The sequence below is a fragment of the Ovis aries genome, chromosome 3 (assembly GCF_016772045.2).
Source record: "Ovis aries strain OAR_USU_Benz2616 breed Rambouillet chromosome 3, ARS-UI_Ramb_v3.0, whole genome shotgun sequence".
In the NCBI taxonomy this organism is placed as follows: Eukaryota; Metazoa; Chordata; class Mammalia; order Artiodactyla; family Bovidae; genus Ovis; species Ovis aries.
Genome location: NC_056056.1, coordinates 63,214,847 through 63,229,161, shown reverse-complemented (window position 1 = coordinate 63,229,161; position 14,315 = coordinate 63,214,847). Strand labels below are relative to the sequence as shown.

The 14,315-nt window shown below is 34.9% G+C and overlaps 1 protein-coding gene across 6 annotated transcripts in view; it reads left to right on the top strand.

The window, feature by feature from the left end:
- PAPOLG (poly(A) polymerase gamma) overlaps nt 1-14,090 on the top strand; it is a 31,517-nt gene extending 17,427 nt beyond the window's left edge. For 2 of the 6 annotated variants that reach the window (XM_060413876.1, XM_042246116.2), the window contains exons 11-23: nt 705-825; nt 1,163-1,247; nt 1,642-1,695; nt 3,457-3,576; nt 4,152-4,261; nt 5,946-6,067; nt 6,308-6,483; nt 6,894-6,982; nt 7,064-7,281; nt 7,846-7,911; nt 8,085-8,141; nt 9,763-9,857; nt 12,891-14,090. In XM_060413876.1, the coding sequence (XP_060269859.1) occupies nt 705-825; nt 1,163-1,247; nt 1,642-1,695; nt 3,457-3,576; nt 4,152-4,261; nt 5,946-6,067; nt 6,308-6,483; nt 6,894-6,982; nt 7,064-7,281; nt 7,846-7,911; nt 8,085-8,141; nt 9,763-9,857; nt 12,891-12,930 (1,353 nt within the window). In that variant the 3' untranslated portion in view covers nt 12,931-14,090. Of the gene's footprint in view, nt 1-704; nt 826-1,162; nt 1,248-1,641; nt 1,696-3,456; nt 3,577-4,151; nt 4,262-5,945; nt 6,068-6,307; nt 6,484-6,893; nt 6,983-7,063; nt 7,282-7,845; nt 7,912-8,084; nt 8,142-9,762 lie in introns of all 6 variants that reach the window. The other 4 variants (XM_012170869.5, XM_012170864.5, XM_012170877.5 and 1 more) reach the window with 3 other exon arrangements.
- The last annotated feature ends 225 nt before the right edge of the window (nt 14,091-14,315 follow it).

The window sequence follows — 14,315 nt, the reverse complement described above, 5'->3', positions numbered from 1 at the left end:
GTAACTTATTAAAGCTTTCTAGGAAAAGGACACTTCTGTAAAGTGAAATCTAGTTAAGGATAATTCCCCTTGTTCCTGTTCATCTTCCTTCTATGTGACTATAGTCCTTTCCCTCCCTCTGCTGTGTTTTTTGGTGCAGATAATTTGTGTCTCCAATGCTGATCCAAATGTTACAGCATTAAAAATAACCCGTGTAAGACTTGATGAGTGGTTGTATCAACCAGGATGTCATCATCTGTGGTTTAAAGCTGTCTTACAAGTAATTAGTTACTAATAATAAAATACTGACATATATAAAACATGTACTTTGCAGTACAGTTTAAAGCAGATTCATGGTCTGACAATAGCAGAACTCTACCCTTGCATTTTAATTTGCTTTTAGAGTACTCATTCCTGGGTAACCAAGGGGAAGGTGTGGAAAGAGGATAGAGGACCATTGGACCAGATAATCCTCTTTGCACTTACTATTATATTTCCTTGGTTCTAAAAGACCATTGTTTATAAAGTGTACCATCAATTTAAGTTTGACTATCATACACATCTGACTTCAGAAATTAATGTAATTGGGGAGGGGAAATGTTTTTCTTAGAATTGAGGAAATGTAGTATTAAAATATATTTCATATTCTTCAGACTTGTGGGGAAATGAAGTGAGGACAACTGAAATAGGAGACTAGATCAGTTATTCTGCTTCTAATTTCACAGGTAAATCCATCAGATAGGTATCATCTCATGCCCATAATCACCCCTGCCTACCCACAACAGAATTCTACGTATAATGTGTCCACATCAACTCGAACAGTAATGGTAGAAGAATTTAAACAAGGTAAACCTGTTAGCCCTGTTGCCCTATACATATTCCCACAAGTTTTGGTTGACAACAATTTTATTCTATTGCAGTTATGCCTTTTATTTCTAAAAATTCTTTCAAATGTGTATTTTTTCAGTAATTGGTTTTGCAGAGTATGTGATAATATTAAAAGGCCAAAAATGGAGCCACTCCAGTCTGGTTGAAACTGACTTTTGTGTTCTAAGAAAGAATATAATAAATTTATACTTTTTTTTTTAACTTAGTGATTTGGTGGGGTTAGAGCTTTGAGGGAAGGGTAATACAGGATCTGTGATGCTGAGTTTTCAGAATCTGTGTTTCTTTCTCTACTTAGGTCTTGCAGTCACAGATGAAATTCTTCAGGGGAAATCAGATTGGTCCAAACTACTTGAGCCACCAAATTTTTTCCAAAAGTATAGGTATTTGAAATTTTGCATTTTGTGTGTGTGTGTGTGTGTGTGTGTAAGGAAGAATATTAAACTTACAAAGTTAATACATAATAGGTGACAGTTGTCACTTGAATAGTTCAAGTGAGGTAGAGAATAGGTTAGCAGAAACTCTGGGTGATAAAGTCTATACTCTAGTAGTATCAACCCAGTATTTGTGGGGTTTTGGTTTTAGTGAATTGTTTTTAATTAGAGGGTCTAGAATTAATTTTGTGAAAATCAGAGCATGTTTTAATTTTCATAAATGTGTGCCTGTGTTAGCTTTTTTGTTCATTGGGAGGGAGAAAGAAAAAGTAATGATGGAAAGGCAGACTCTAACAGTAATTTCTGGCTTTCCCCCCCAATTGTTGCTGAAAATTCTTCACAGACATTATATAGTATTGACTGCCAGTGCATCAACAGAAGAAAATCATCTAGAGTGGTAAGGCATTTCAAGTTCTCTGCCTACTATGTAATGATAACATATTTATATGATGCTTTATCATTTCTAAAACACTTTCTTACTTTTCAATTATTAAATATCATAGTGACTGTTGTACTTGACCATGGAGTATCAGTGTTTTAAGAAATGCTACCAAATTAATGTTTCAGAATTGAAAATGACATAAGGATATATGCACAGACTTTTGCTATTTGTCACTTCTCGAGTCAGATTTAAGCAAAATTGTGAGGCATTTGAATGATTCTGATACCTAGTATATAACCATAATGTCTGTACAGACACATATATATACATACATGCTCCAGTCATGACTGTTTTATGGCCCTAAAAGGCAGTATTTTAGATCAAGAATGCATTAAATAGATCTGTCCTTCTTGAAAAAGAAAGGGAAGGAAACAGAATTCACTAAGTAACTTTTCATTTACTTGAATGGTATTCTAAACAGGGTCTCTTAATACATTGGACTGAATTTTTTTAATGAACGTATAAAGCTAGATTTAGAAAATGCAGAGGAACCAGTGATCCAGTTGCCAAAAATCATTTGGATCATAGAAAAAGCAAGGGAATTCCACAAGAATATCTACTTCTGCTTCATTGACCACGCTAAAGCCTTTGACTATTGTGTGGATCACAACAAACTGGAAAATTCTGAAAGAGATGGGAATACCAGACCATTTTACCTGCCTCCTGAGAAACCTGTATACAGGTCAAGAAGCAACAGTTAGTACTGGACATGGAACAACAGACTGGTTCAAAATTGGGAAAGAGAGTATTCAAAGCTGTATATTGTCACCCTGCTTATTTAATTTATATGCAGAATACACCATAAGTGCTTGCCTGGATGAATCACAAGCTGGAATCAAGATTGCTGTGAGAAATATCAACAACCTCAGATATGCAGATGATACCACCCTAATGGCAGAAAGCAAAGAGAAACTAAAGAGCCTCTTGATGAAAGTGAAAGAGGAGAGTGAAAAAGCTGGCTGAAAACTCATCATTCACAAAATGAAGATCATGGCATCCGGTCCCATCACTTCATGGCAAATAGATGGGGAAACAATGGAAACAGTGCTAGACTGTATTTTCTTGGGCTCCAGAATCACTGCAGATGATGACTGCAGCCATGAAATCAAAAGACTCTTGCTCCTTGGAAGAAAAGCTAGACAGCATATTAAAAAGTAGAAACGTCACTTTGCTGACAAAGGCCTGTATAGTCAAGGCTGTGGTTTTTCCAGTGGTCGTGTACGGATGTGACAGTTGGACCATAAAGAAGGCTTAGCACCAAATAATTGATGGTTTCAAACCGTGGTGCTGGAGATGACTCTTGAGAATCCCTTGGATAGCAGGGAGATCCAAGCAGTCAGTCCCAAAGGAAATCAGTCCTGAATATTTACTGAAAGGACTGAAGCTGAAACTCCAATACTTTGGCCACCTGATGAGAAGAGCCAACTCATTGGAAAAGACACAGATGATGGGGAAGATTGAAGGCAGGAGGAGAAGGGGACAGCAGAGGATAAGATGGTTAGATGGCATACTGACTCAATGGACATGAGTTTGCTCAAACTCTGGTAGATAGTAAAGGACAGGGAAGCCTAGTGTGCTGCAGTCCATGGAGTCACAGAGTCAGACACGACTTAGCAACTGAACAACAAAATCATCATAGCTAATATGCTATTTGGTTTACTTGGATATAGCTTCCACATTTAACATTGAAAATTCTTGTCTGTGTTTTTATTTTAGGGTTGGCTTAGTAGAATCTAAAATACGTGTACTTGTGGGAAATTTGGAACGGAATGAATTTATTACTCTTGCCCATGTAAATCCCCAGTCATTCCCAGGAAATAAGGAACATCATAAAGAGTAAGTTAATTATTTTTTAATATTTTATTTCTTAAATAATGTTACCTGACATATGTATATTTAAGATCACTTATAAGATTCCCATGTTACATAGCAGTTATTGCTATGTAACAGGCACTGATGGAGGATGATAAATTGTATACTTGAGCATAAGTGATCATGCATTAAAACTAAGTACATGTTGGGAATTCCATGGTGGCTCAGTGGTTAGGACTCTGACTCTCACTGCCCAGGGCCCAGGTTCAATCCCTGGTCAGGGAACTAAAATCTCACAAGCCACATGATGAGGCCAAAAAAAACCCCAACCAAGTACATGCTATGTTGGTAGCCCACAGACTTCAACAAAATCTCCATCACAGTATTTGGAGCATCCTTAAATACATATTTAGTTAGTCATTTTCAAAGCATTTAATCTGCTTTATAATAACACAGGATAACTTAGCATTTTTTTTAAAGAATTTGGCCAAACCATTGAAATTTGTATTTGTGCTTCCATAGAGACCAAGTTTTAATTATCAAAAAGCATCTGTAAAATTATTAAAAATTAATGGAAATTCTTAAATTTTATTTTATAGCAACAATTATGTATCAATGTGGTTCCTTGGAATAATTTTTCGGAGAGTAGAAAATGCAGAAAGTGTTAATATAGACTTGACATACGATATACAGTCATTTACTGATACAGGTAAGACTTCGTCATCATAGAGCTGTGGCACTCAACCTTGGCTGTAATACAGTATCGTCTGTCTCGGATCTGGCTAGCTATATTTTTATAAAGTTCCACAATTGGTTAAATGAACATGAAACATCTATATTATGAAACTATGCGCTGCCCTTAAAAAAGTAAAGGCATGATGAGACAATTTACCTGACCTCTTGTGGGAGGTGGGAGGTGCAGACTGGTAGGTACGGTATAGTGTCATTTATATAAATCAGTAAAGAAATGCATGCATTTTTGCTTAAAAATCATAGACTCTCTCTGGAAGGATATATAGTTTTTAATAAAAGAAACTGGTAGAATTGCTTTTAGGTCAAGGAACTAACTGGGTGTGTCTAACAGAGGCAACTTCACTGTATACTCATGAACCCTTTGAGTTTTATACCATGTGACTATTAACTTTTAAAACAAAAAGACTAAAGAAACTCTATAGGTGATTTTTAGTGTGTACAGCCAGTATTTATAACCAAAGTCATAAAGATTACTTGCTCTTTGAGTTTTATTTTACATGAAATAAGTATCAGTCAGTACAGGCTTACTGAATATGTTTCAAAATCAGTGAAAAGAATCTTTCACATCTTCTAAGACTATCTCTGTGAAATATCTTAATATATTTGTTATAAATGTGAGGTTGTCTTAATAATGTGGAAACTACATTTATACTATTAATATTCTTGGTTAGCTCATCTGAGTTTTTCTTTTGAACTAGCACTCATACTTATGAAAATGCAGGTTTCTCTGCATCACCTTACAACTACTGAATCATAGGCTCTGGGAGTGGAGCCAGAAGTCTGCACATTGAACATGCACTCCTAAGGGTTTTATAAGCAATCTGGAATGAAAACATAGATATAAATTTTTCCATTCTAATTTGGACTCTTTTTTTTCCAAAAGGAAGGGGTTGGGAATCTCTGTTTATTACAGATATATAAAATGTTCTCCAGATAGAGATATTGAGGCCCTAAGAGATTATATAATTTGCATTTCACAGTAGATACTGTGCAGAAGAAACCCCTCTCTTCAGTTAGCTTATCATATGAGTATTCACAGTTAACATACACTAAATAATTTATATAATAGTTAATAAAACTGACTCTTTTACAAGGGTGAGAAGCACTAGAGTGGGAATCTGGGGCTATGTGTATTTCAGTATTGGCAGCGCATTCAAGGCTGTTGAGTCTTGTTTACCTACCTGGATGATAAAGATGTACTTGTAGATGGTTTCCCATGTCTGACAGTCTGTGACTCATACAGTAAAAGAAGCTTCATGGAGGAGGAGAGCTTAAATTGCATCTTGTATATATGGCATTAGGGTTAGCTCAGATTTGGGCAGGTAGTAATGAGAAGAGATTGCCCTTAGGGAAAATAGCAGAAAACAAGATTTAGGAAAACTTTTTTCCATACATTAATTTTGTTAGTGAGATTTGATTTGATTATGGGAAAGTCTTAGAAGTTGGACATGAGGAAACTAGTCAGTACTTGAAAAGGATTGTGATGTTGTGAAAATGTTTTGGAAGTATTTGTTCTGTAAGAAGAATGTGTTTTTGTGTAGTAATGTGGAGTTACTGAATGTTTGTATTTTAGAAAAAGAAAATAGCACTTTTTCTTTAGAAAGGAGTTTCCCATTTTAACATACTGACTTTTGTTACAGTGTACAGACAGGCAAACAATATAAACATGCTAAAGGAGGGAATGAAAATTGAAGCAACTCATGTTAAAAAAAAACAACTTCATCACTACCTTCCCGCAGAAATTCTTCAGAAGAAGAAAAAGGTGAGTTTGTACTCACCTCTCCAGTCTGAACCCAGACACATGATCCTGGGCCCAAATCTGCATTTTTACAGCATCCAACCCTATTGAGAAGGTTTGGGAAAGTACAGGCAATTCAATCTAGGACTAAAATCTTAACCTTCATTAATCACAAAATATCTTTTGTTTTATATGTACTTCAGAATTGAAACCATTTTTTTTCATTTACATTTTGAAATCCTAAAAGCTTTTCCCCTGTTTCAGCAAAGTCTATCTGATGTCACCCGAAGTTCAAGTGGACCTCAATCCAAAAGATCATCTCTGGATAGCAATTGTTTGGACAGCTCCAGAGACACTGATAATGAAACACCTTTTAATTCCCCAGTGTCTGCAAACAAGCCTTCCAAGCCTGATATTCCTCCTTCAGGGGAGACAGAGAGGTCTGCATTTCAAAATTTTCCTTTCAGTCTTCAGTTTATTTGAGGATAATGTAAACTTGTGTACTTTTGCTAAATATCTTTAACTGTAAAAAAAAAAAATTATTTTGTGAGTTACTAGTCAGTTTCTTATTTAGAATTACTTGACAGTTTGTGGTAATCCTGTGGGAAGTGGTCTAGGTTTATGAATATATGGGAATATTAATAGGTAAGTAAATAGAAATGTCCAGGTTTTCTCTTTAATTTTTGCTGTTAATTCTCACTGGGTCCTCTTCCTTTCCCCACTGTTTTTTCTTCCTTTGGTGAAATGTGAAAGTAGGAGTACTTGAAAGAAGTAATTTAAACATTTAGTTAAGGTTTTAAATACATACTATTTAAATAATTTAATAATGATAATTTAACACTTTTTATAGGAATAATGCTGAGCCTGCTGCTGTAATCATGGAAAAGCCACTGAGTGTCCCGCCAGCTCAAGGGCTATCTATTCCTGTCATTGGTGCAAGTAGGTATCTATACTTTTCTTAGTTAACGATTCTATTACATCTGTATTTAATTACTAAAACCTTTCTTTTTTCCTTTTCAGAAGTCGACGCTGCATTAAAAGCTGTATCACCCCCGGCTGTGTGTACCATTCCTACGGTAGTAGGACGAAATGTCATTCCTAGGGTCACACCTCACAACCCTGTCCAGGGGCAGCCACATCTAAATGGGATCTCAAATGTAACTAAGAATGTTACGCCTAAAAGACCCCACTCCCCATCCGTAGATGGGTCCTCTAAGAGGTTGAAAGACATAGAAAAGGTAGGATTACAGAGTCAGTGGTGATTCTGTAGTGAATTTATTTTTTCGAAGTAAACTTAAAATAGTGCTAAAGAAGCTCACAGTTCTTCATAGTTACCTTAGTATTGCATTAGGATTTGACCGTTTAAAAAGAATATTTACCTAACCCTAATAGGATAATACTAATTGTTCATTCTGAATTCGAATTAATAATGTGTCTAAAAATTTGAATGATTAGTCTGAGTTTCTCCTTGGCTTACGTAAAAGTCATTATTGGTAACTAAATATTTATTGAGTTATAATGGTGATCTCCTCTGCCTCCAGTAGGTGGTGGTATAAGTATTTTATTATCATCTCAGTAGATCAAACTGTAGAAATTAAGAGTGTCAGTTAAATTCAATCTGATTTAAATTATCTTTGCTCACCAAACCTATTTGTAAAAGTTTTGACATCAGCCTGGTCACTAATTAGTTTCTCATTTTATATAGACTTATATGGTTTTATAGGTAATAAATAACACCTATAAATAAATAGTACCTGTTTAATAGGTAATAATAGCACCTCATTTTAATGTTTATATTTTAGTTTATTCGACTTGAATCAACGTTTAAGGAATCACGTGCTGCTGAAGACAGAAAAAGAAAATCAGTAGTAAGTATATTAATACTGTGCTTAAAAATGCTTAAAGAGCCATGTATCAGGAAGAGTACTATATTCAAAAGTAGATCAGATTTATCTCTTAACTTTTAGTTATGGCTTATATCATGTAGAAATAAATATTTGCATATAGGAACATCTTCACTTGTATGTAATTCTGTTTTTAGGATGCCATTGGAGGAGAATGTATGCCTATTCCAACTATTGATACGTCACGCAAAAAGGTAACAGTCTGATTTGTAAGTAAAATACACAAGTACGAGTTCATAGGTAATCTACAGGTACAAAAAGCTCATTAAGAAGAGCCTAGCACTAGGTGAAAGAAAGCGTTAGTAAGATTTTGTCTGTGTCCTCCACATTAGCAGTGTAGTTGGAAGTTGGGGATGGAAATAGCAGAGTATATGAGCCTAAATGTGTATGTATCTCAAAAGTCTAGAAAAGAGGGAGTTGTCTAAGATTTCATGATTTATTCAAGGTATGTTCAACTTTTGTTTTTATTTTTAAAGAAGCAGTTTAGTGCTCAGCACAGTAATTCCTACCAACACTTGATAGTCTTTTGTTGAACTCCATTGCTTACTGATAAAAATCAGGCTTGATAGTTGGAGACCATACTTACTAGTATTTTGGAGGAACCAAATATACTGGTGTATAGAGTGAGTATCTTTGAAACATGACCTAAAGAGCCCCTAAATCTTAATTTAAACATTTTAGCTAATAATGTAGGTTCTCGTGTTTCTCATTGTAGTCAACTGTCACCCTGCCAGATTCTTCAGGATGTATTGACAATTCTAAAGCAAAATAGAAAATGTCCTCATACTTTCTATTAGTTGTAGAATTTGTGCAGTTTAACATAAGAGCGAGTTACAAAAAATAGAGGTGTATAATTATGTAATGTATGGTAATGGAAAAAAAAATTTGAGGTGGATATTAAAGTGTGAAATGAAATGTCTGAGTTTTACTTTAAAAGATTTCAAGCATAAAGGGCAAGGGGTATAACCCAAAGAACTATGGCAAAACTTTAATAATGTCTGAGTCTTCATTGTGGCATCTTCATCATCCTTTTTATTCTTTTATGCATGTCTGAAATTTTTTGTGTTTTTTTAATGGATGCCCGTATGATGTAATGGTTTAGCCGAGGTAACGTGAAAGGAGAATTACTTCTTACAGTCTTCTCGTAATGACTTGAAGCTAACATACTGTTTCCATCACACAACTATCTGTATTTTAGGTTTCTATCTTTGTTTCTCAGTTTCATAGACTTGCCTTCATTATGTAATCATCTTCAGTGCCTTCAAAAGCCTTCATAGAGATGTTGCTGAATTGTACCATCACTAAAGTTACCTACCCTGACTGCAAAGTCAGTTTTCCTAAAAACTTAATTACTTCACAAGTTGGGTTATTCTCCATGAATGTTGTACAGAAACTAATTGAGGGATATAACTCGATATCAAGTTTCCCTCTGTATCACACACTCATTTCTCACCTTGCACCCTGAGAATTTCGTGTTTAGTCTTCCTGTTTCTCTTTACCATTGACTCTGAGGAGGATTTTGTTCTTTGTGCATTTCTCAGTGTAGAAGTGTCGATTGATTTTACACAGCCCTCTTTTTTATTCATACAGCCCTCCCACTTCTGCCCTTTCCCCGTCCCTTTGCTTTTCACCTATTTTTAATTCCCCCAAACAAGAAGTACCTATGAACGTTGGGAAAAAGTATTCAACGAATACTTGAGTGTATAGGAACTTAGAGCTCTTGGCAAAAAACGCATACTTTTGTTACTGTTCACTCAGTGGACCTTTATAATATGTATTTGTTTTTCCTTCTTTGTTTCTATTTCTTTCTAACAGAGACTGCCCAGCAAAGAACTACCAGATTCATCATCTCCAGTTCCAGCAAATAACATCCGTGTCATCAAAAATTCCATTCGGCTGACCCTAAATCGGTAAAAGCAGTGCCTCCTTACTAAAGTGAATATGCAATCATTTAGTGGCATAGATGCAGCCACTCTTAAAAATAGAGTGAGCTGTCACACATAAGATAAGGTGAAAGTTACAGTCATCCGCCTAACGACCTTGAAGTGTTTTTTTGAACTCTCACACTTTGACCTGCAGATGCTGTAGCATTCTCTCATTGATTGCTACATACACTTCTCTGAGGATCACCTGCTATCAAATTGTCATCTGCAGTCTTATGGCTTTGCGTTGGAGGTTTTACTGCCTTAACTTTCGATGCTTGTTTCTCTGTTATGGGAACCAGTTCTTGGCTCTTTGGACACTCATAAAACAAGTCCTGAAATATCCACCGCCCCCCCCTTTTTTTTAAGTCTTACGTTGTAATCATTGTATAGAACTGAAAATTTTGAAGAAAAAAAAAGTCTTGTAATTTTCCAAATGTTAACACATTTACTTTAGCATTGAAGCCACTTTGTGAAACCTGAGATAAATGAATGTGAGGTATCTTTTCTGCTTTCCTCATTTGTGTAGATGTACTTTTTGTCTGTTCTGTTGATTTAAATTATTTTTTCTCAGATTGGCACATGAAATATTTAAATTTTATTTTTTTGTGCCTTTCTGTCCAAATGTTGCATAGTTACCAGGGAGGATTAGTCCAGTGATTACATAAGAGTTGGGCACCATAAATTCTCTATATTTTGCCTCCTGTGGAGGCCTTTGAAATGCATCTTTATTAAGAATCAAAATATAACCAGAATACTGAAAGTCAGTATATGAATGGTGAAATTGTTACATAACCTATCTCATGCCATTCTTGTTAGTTGACTGGTATTTTTTACTGAGGAGCAACTCAATCCGGCATCAACAATAAAGATACTTTAAGTATGGCAAATTTGTATTTTTGACGTGTACAATTTAACTTGGCATGATAATTCCTGACCATTACGTACCCCCACAACTTCAGTTTCTTCACGGACTAGGCATGCAGAAATAAGCAGTGGATTTTATTGAGACCTAAAGGCATTTTTGATGACATTGTTACCAACCATTAATTGGCTCAGGACCTTTGTAATTTTTATTTAAATATGAGTTGTCTTTTTTTACACTGCTTTTTTCAGTCCTTTTCTTAATATTTTTTAAGTTTCATGAATGCATGCTCCATTTATTGAAATCCATAACCATGTAATTCTTGTAATATGTTGATTCAGTGTTTTGTAAATGAAGTCGTATGTATTTTCAGAGTATTTTTGTATGTACTGTAAGATACCATCTTTTCAAAGAGAAAACTTTAAAACCTTTACTGTCTCTCTTTAGTCTAATTTTTTAAATATGGATTATGCTTGAATTAAAATGAAAATGTATAGATTACACAGCCAGGAATGCTGGTATATATTACCTTCCTCAGCTTGCACTCACCATTTAGCAGGTCTAGTAGGAAAAACAGAATGGTACATTTGAATAGTGCAGGGAGAAGCCCTTAGTTGTATAGTTTACAGGACACACGGGATGCCATTTAGCCATTGGAGTCATAGTCCATTTTTTCTTGCAAGCCCTTTACCATTGAGCTGAAATAACTTGAATTCTGATTGTCAGAAAGCAGTATCCTTCTCCCCTCCTGTTCCTGACCCCTGCCTACATCTCTGAAATGGAAATTCTAGTGTTTACTTCTAAGTTTTCCTTTGTGAAAGTTAAAGAATAGCAAGGAGAAAACAATGGTTGTTCCTTTATTTATTTTTTACGTAGGAAAAGACAAGAATGAAATCCCATGACCAAATAGTAGCTTCCTTGGCAAAACTTTTTTTAGCTGACCCTTTTCCTTTATTCAGGTATTTTGAGCTTTGTTTTATAAATATTCTGTTTGAGCAAAAGTACATGATTAGGAAAAGACTGAATAATTGTCATGTGACTCAAAACATTAAAAACTTCTTTAAGGGCTTTAAGAATTCTTCATACATACATCCAAGTTTCACCTACTATGTAACCAATTCTTTGGAGTAACTAGTGGAGTTTCTCTTTAATAAGAAAGCAACAGGCCTAACCTTTGTACTGTAGTATAGTCATATCTCTTGTTTTAAGTGTCCATTCGACATGGGGTTAAAGACATAGCCGAGTGTTTAACTCCTCAGAGACAGCATTCTTCAACCTGTTTGCTGACTGGTTCGGGGAATTGATGAGATGCTTTTGAGATGGTGGGTTTGGTCAGAAATGAAGTGTTTTCTATCCCAAACAGTGTGTAGAACAATCAGTACAGTTGACCCTTGAACAACACAGATTTGAACTACACACGTCCTATATGTATGAACTACACAGGTCCTATATGTTACCTATACATATTTTTTCAATAAATATAGTACTTGTATTTTTATCTTACAGATCTTTAAGTAGGTGGAGATCACAATATGTAGAATCAAATGAACTAGGGTTTGAGTCCTGATTCTATCCAAACTCTTTCATCTTCCTGCCCTTGGGTGAGTCATGTATCAGTTCCTATGTTTTTGAGACGGAGTTAGCAGTACAGGTGTTTTCAACTGGGATGAGGGGTTCAGCACCCCTACCTCCTGCATTGTGCAAGGGTCAGCTGTACATTTTGTTATCATGGTAGGAGATGGAGTTCCAAGTAAGTTAAGAGGTGGGGAAGGAATGGTCTGTGATTATGTGCTGTGTTCAGAGGCACTAGGTGAATGTGTTTGATTCTAAGATGTGTTTTATTTCAAGTATAACTAGAAATATATTTTATAAAGTCAAATAACCTGTTCTGTATGTGGACAACACATTCATTTTCATGACAGTATTAAATTTTAATCTTACTTTTCAGTGACTGGCTCTAAAGAATAAAATATATCAAAGAAACGATTATCTGCTAGTTTAAACCTTAGGGATTTAACTAATTTGAGAGACAGGATACATGGCTTAAAACCTTGTAAAATTAGGGGAAGAGGATTTTACAAGACTGTGTTTACAATAAGAATTTTTGTCTTAAGACAGCAATTTGGTAACATTAAAATGCTTACTGTCCTATATAGGAACAGAGAAGTGAAGACGAACAGTGTCAAAATGGGCTAAACTTATTTTCCACGGTGTCCACCACTTCAAAATAGGAACTCCCAACTTGCAAGATCATGGACTGTAGGGAATCCCTTGCAAATATATATAAGAAGCTTTTGTTCATATGCATATTTTTGAGGGGAAGTTCATACTTTCATCAGTTCTCAAAATGGTTCATGACACTAAGAAAAAAAAAAGTTAGGGACCACAGCTTTACAGGATTGAATAATCCCAAACTTTGGAATTTTCTTAAGATTTTTCTGTGGTATATTTCTGAAAATGTACTGTGGCTCTTAACTAGTAAAGTGGGCTAATGAAAGACTCTGAAATACTGAATTTCTCTTTTCAAGTTTTCTTTATATATCTCAGATGAAACTTTATCAGTATTTAGAAAAAGCCTTATGATTGGATTTATAAATGTCTTCATGTTAACTTCAATTCATTAACAGGGTCAAACCAACAAATTTCAGTGTAGGAATGATCAGAGTAGAATAGCTTAGAATAATCATTAGAAATGGTAAAAAGCAGAATTAATAATTAAAGATCCTAAAATAATAATTAAAGATGCTAATCCTTTGATTTGGTAGCCTTAAATTTCTTATTCCTCCATTGGTTCAGACTGAACAGACCAAGAAATAGAACTTTAGTGTAAAAAAATTTTTTAATAAATTATATGAATGCATAAATAAGTACCTATTGAACCTTCCAAAGCTTGGAATTTAAGTCATGATAATAGTGATGAATATAGTGCAAGCAATAGAAAAAAGCCAGTCTCAAAAATGGTAACTATTTCCTTAGGATTTTTTAAAAGAATTGTACAAGGTCAGAGCCTTCCCAGATTTCCTATTTTTTTCTGGAGTTTTATATTTGAAGTTAGTTGAACATAAGATTATCATCAGGCTTGCTCTAATTTTTTAATGTATTGCTGCATTTTTTAGCAAGGACCCAAGTAATTACCTTAAAAAATACTTAGGATATATTTGAGGTAAATGGTGCTACATCACTTCACAGTATTAATGTAAAATGAATGCAGCTGCTGCTCCTTTCTAGTTAGCTGTTTGTGTAATTCATATTAATTTTCCTGCCTTTTATTTGAATTGTCTTAATTTCTTAGTTGTACACACAAGCCTCATTATCTGTCTGGAATAAGTAATATAATAAACTTGCTTTGATAAATAGGTATTGGTGATTGACTGATATTATTTGGAAGTAAGTTAAAAGTACCAGACGTCTTTACTTATATTTCACACTGACAGCCAGTTAGTTGGTCATTTACCTCTCAGACTCTTTGGCAGATAATGGGATCCACTACTTGCTTAATACAAAAACAAAGCTCATACTCAGTTTGCCTTACACGGAATATCTGATTAAACATTAGCAAGCAGTAGCGTCTGCCTCAAACA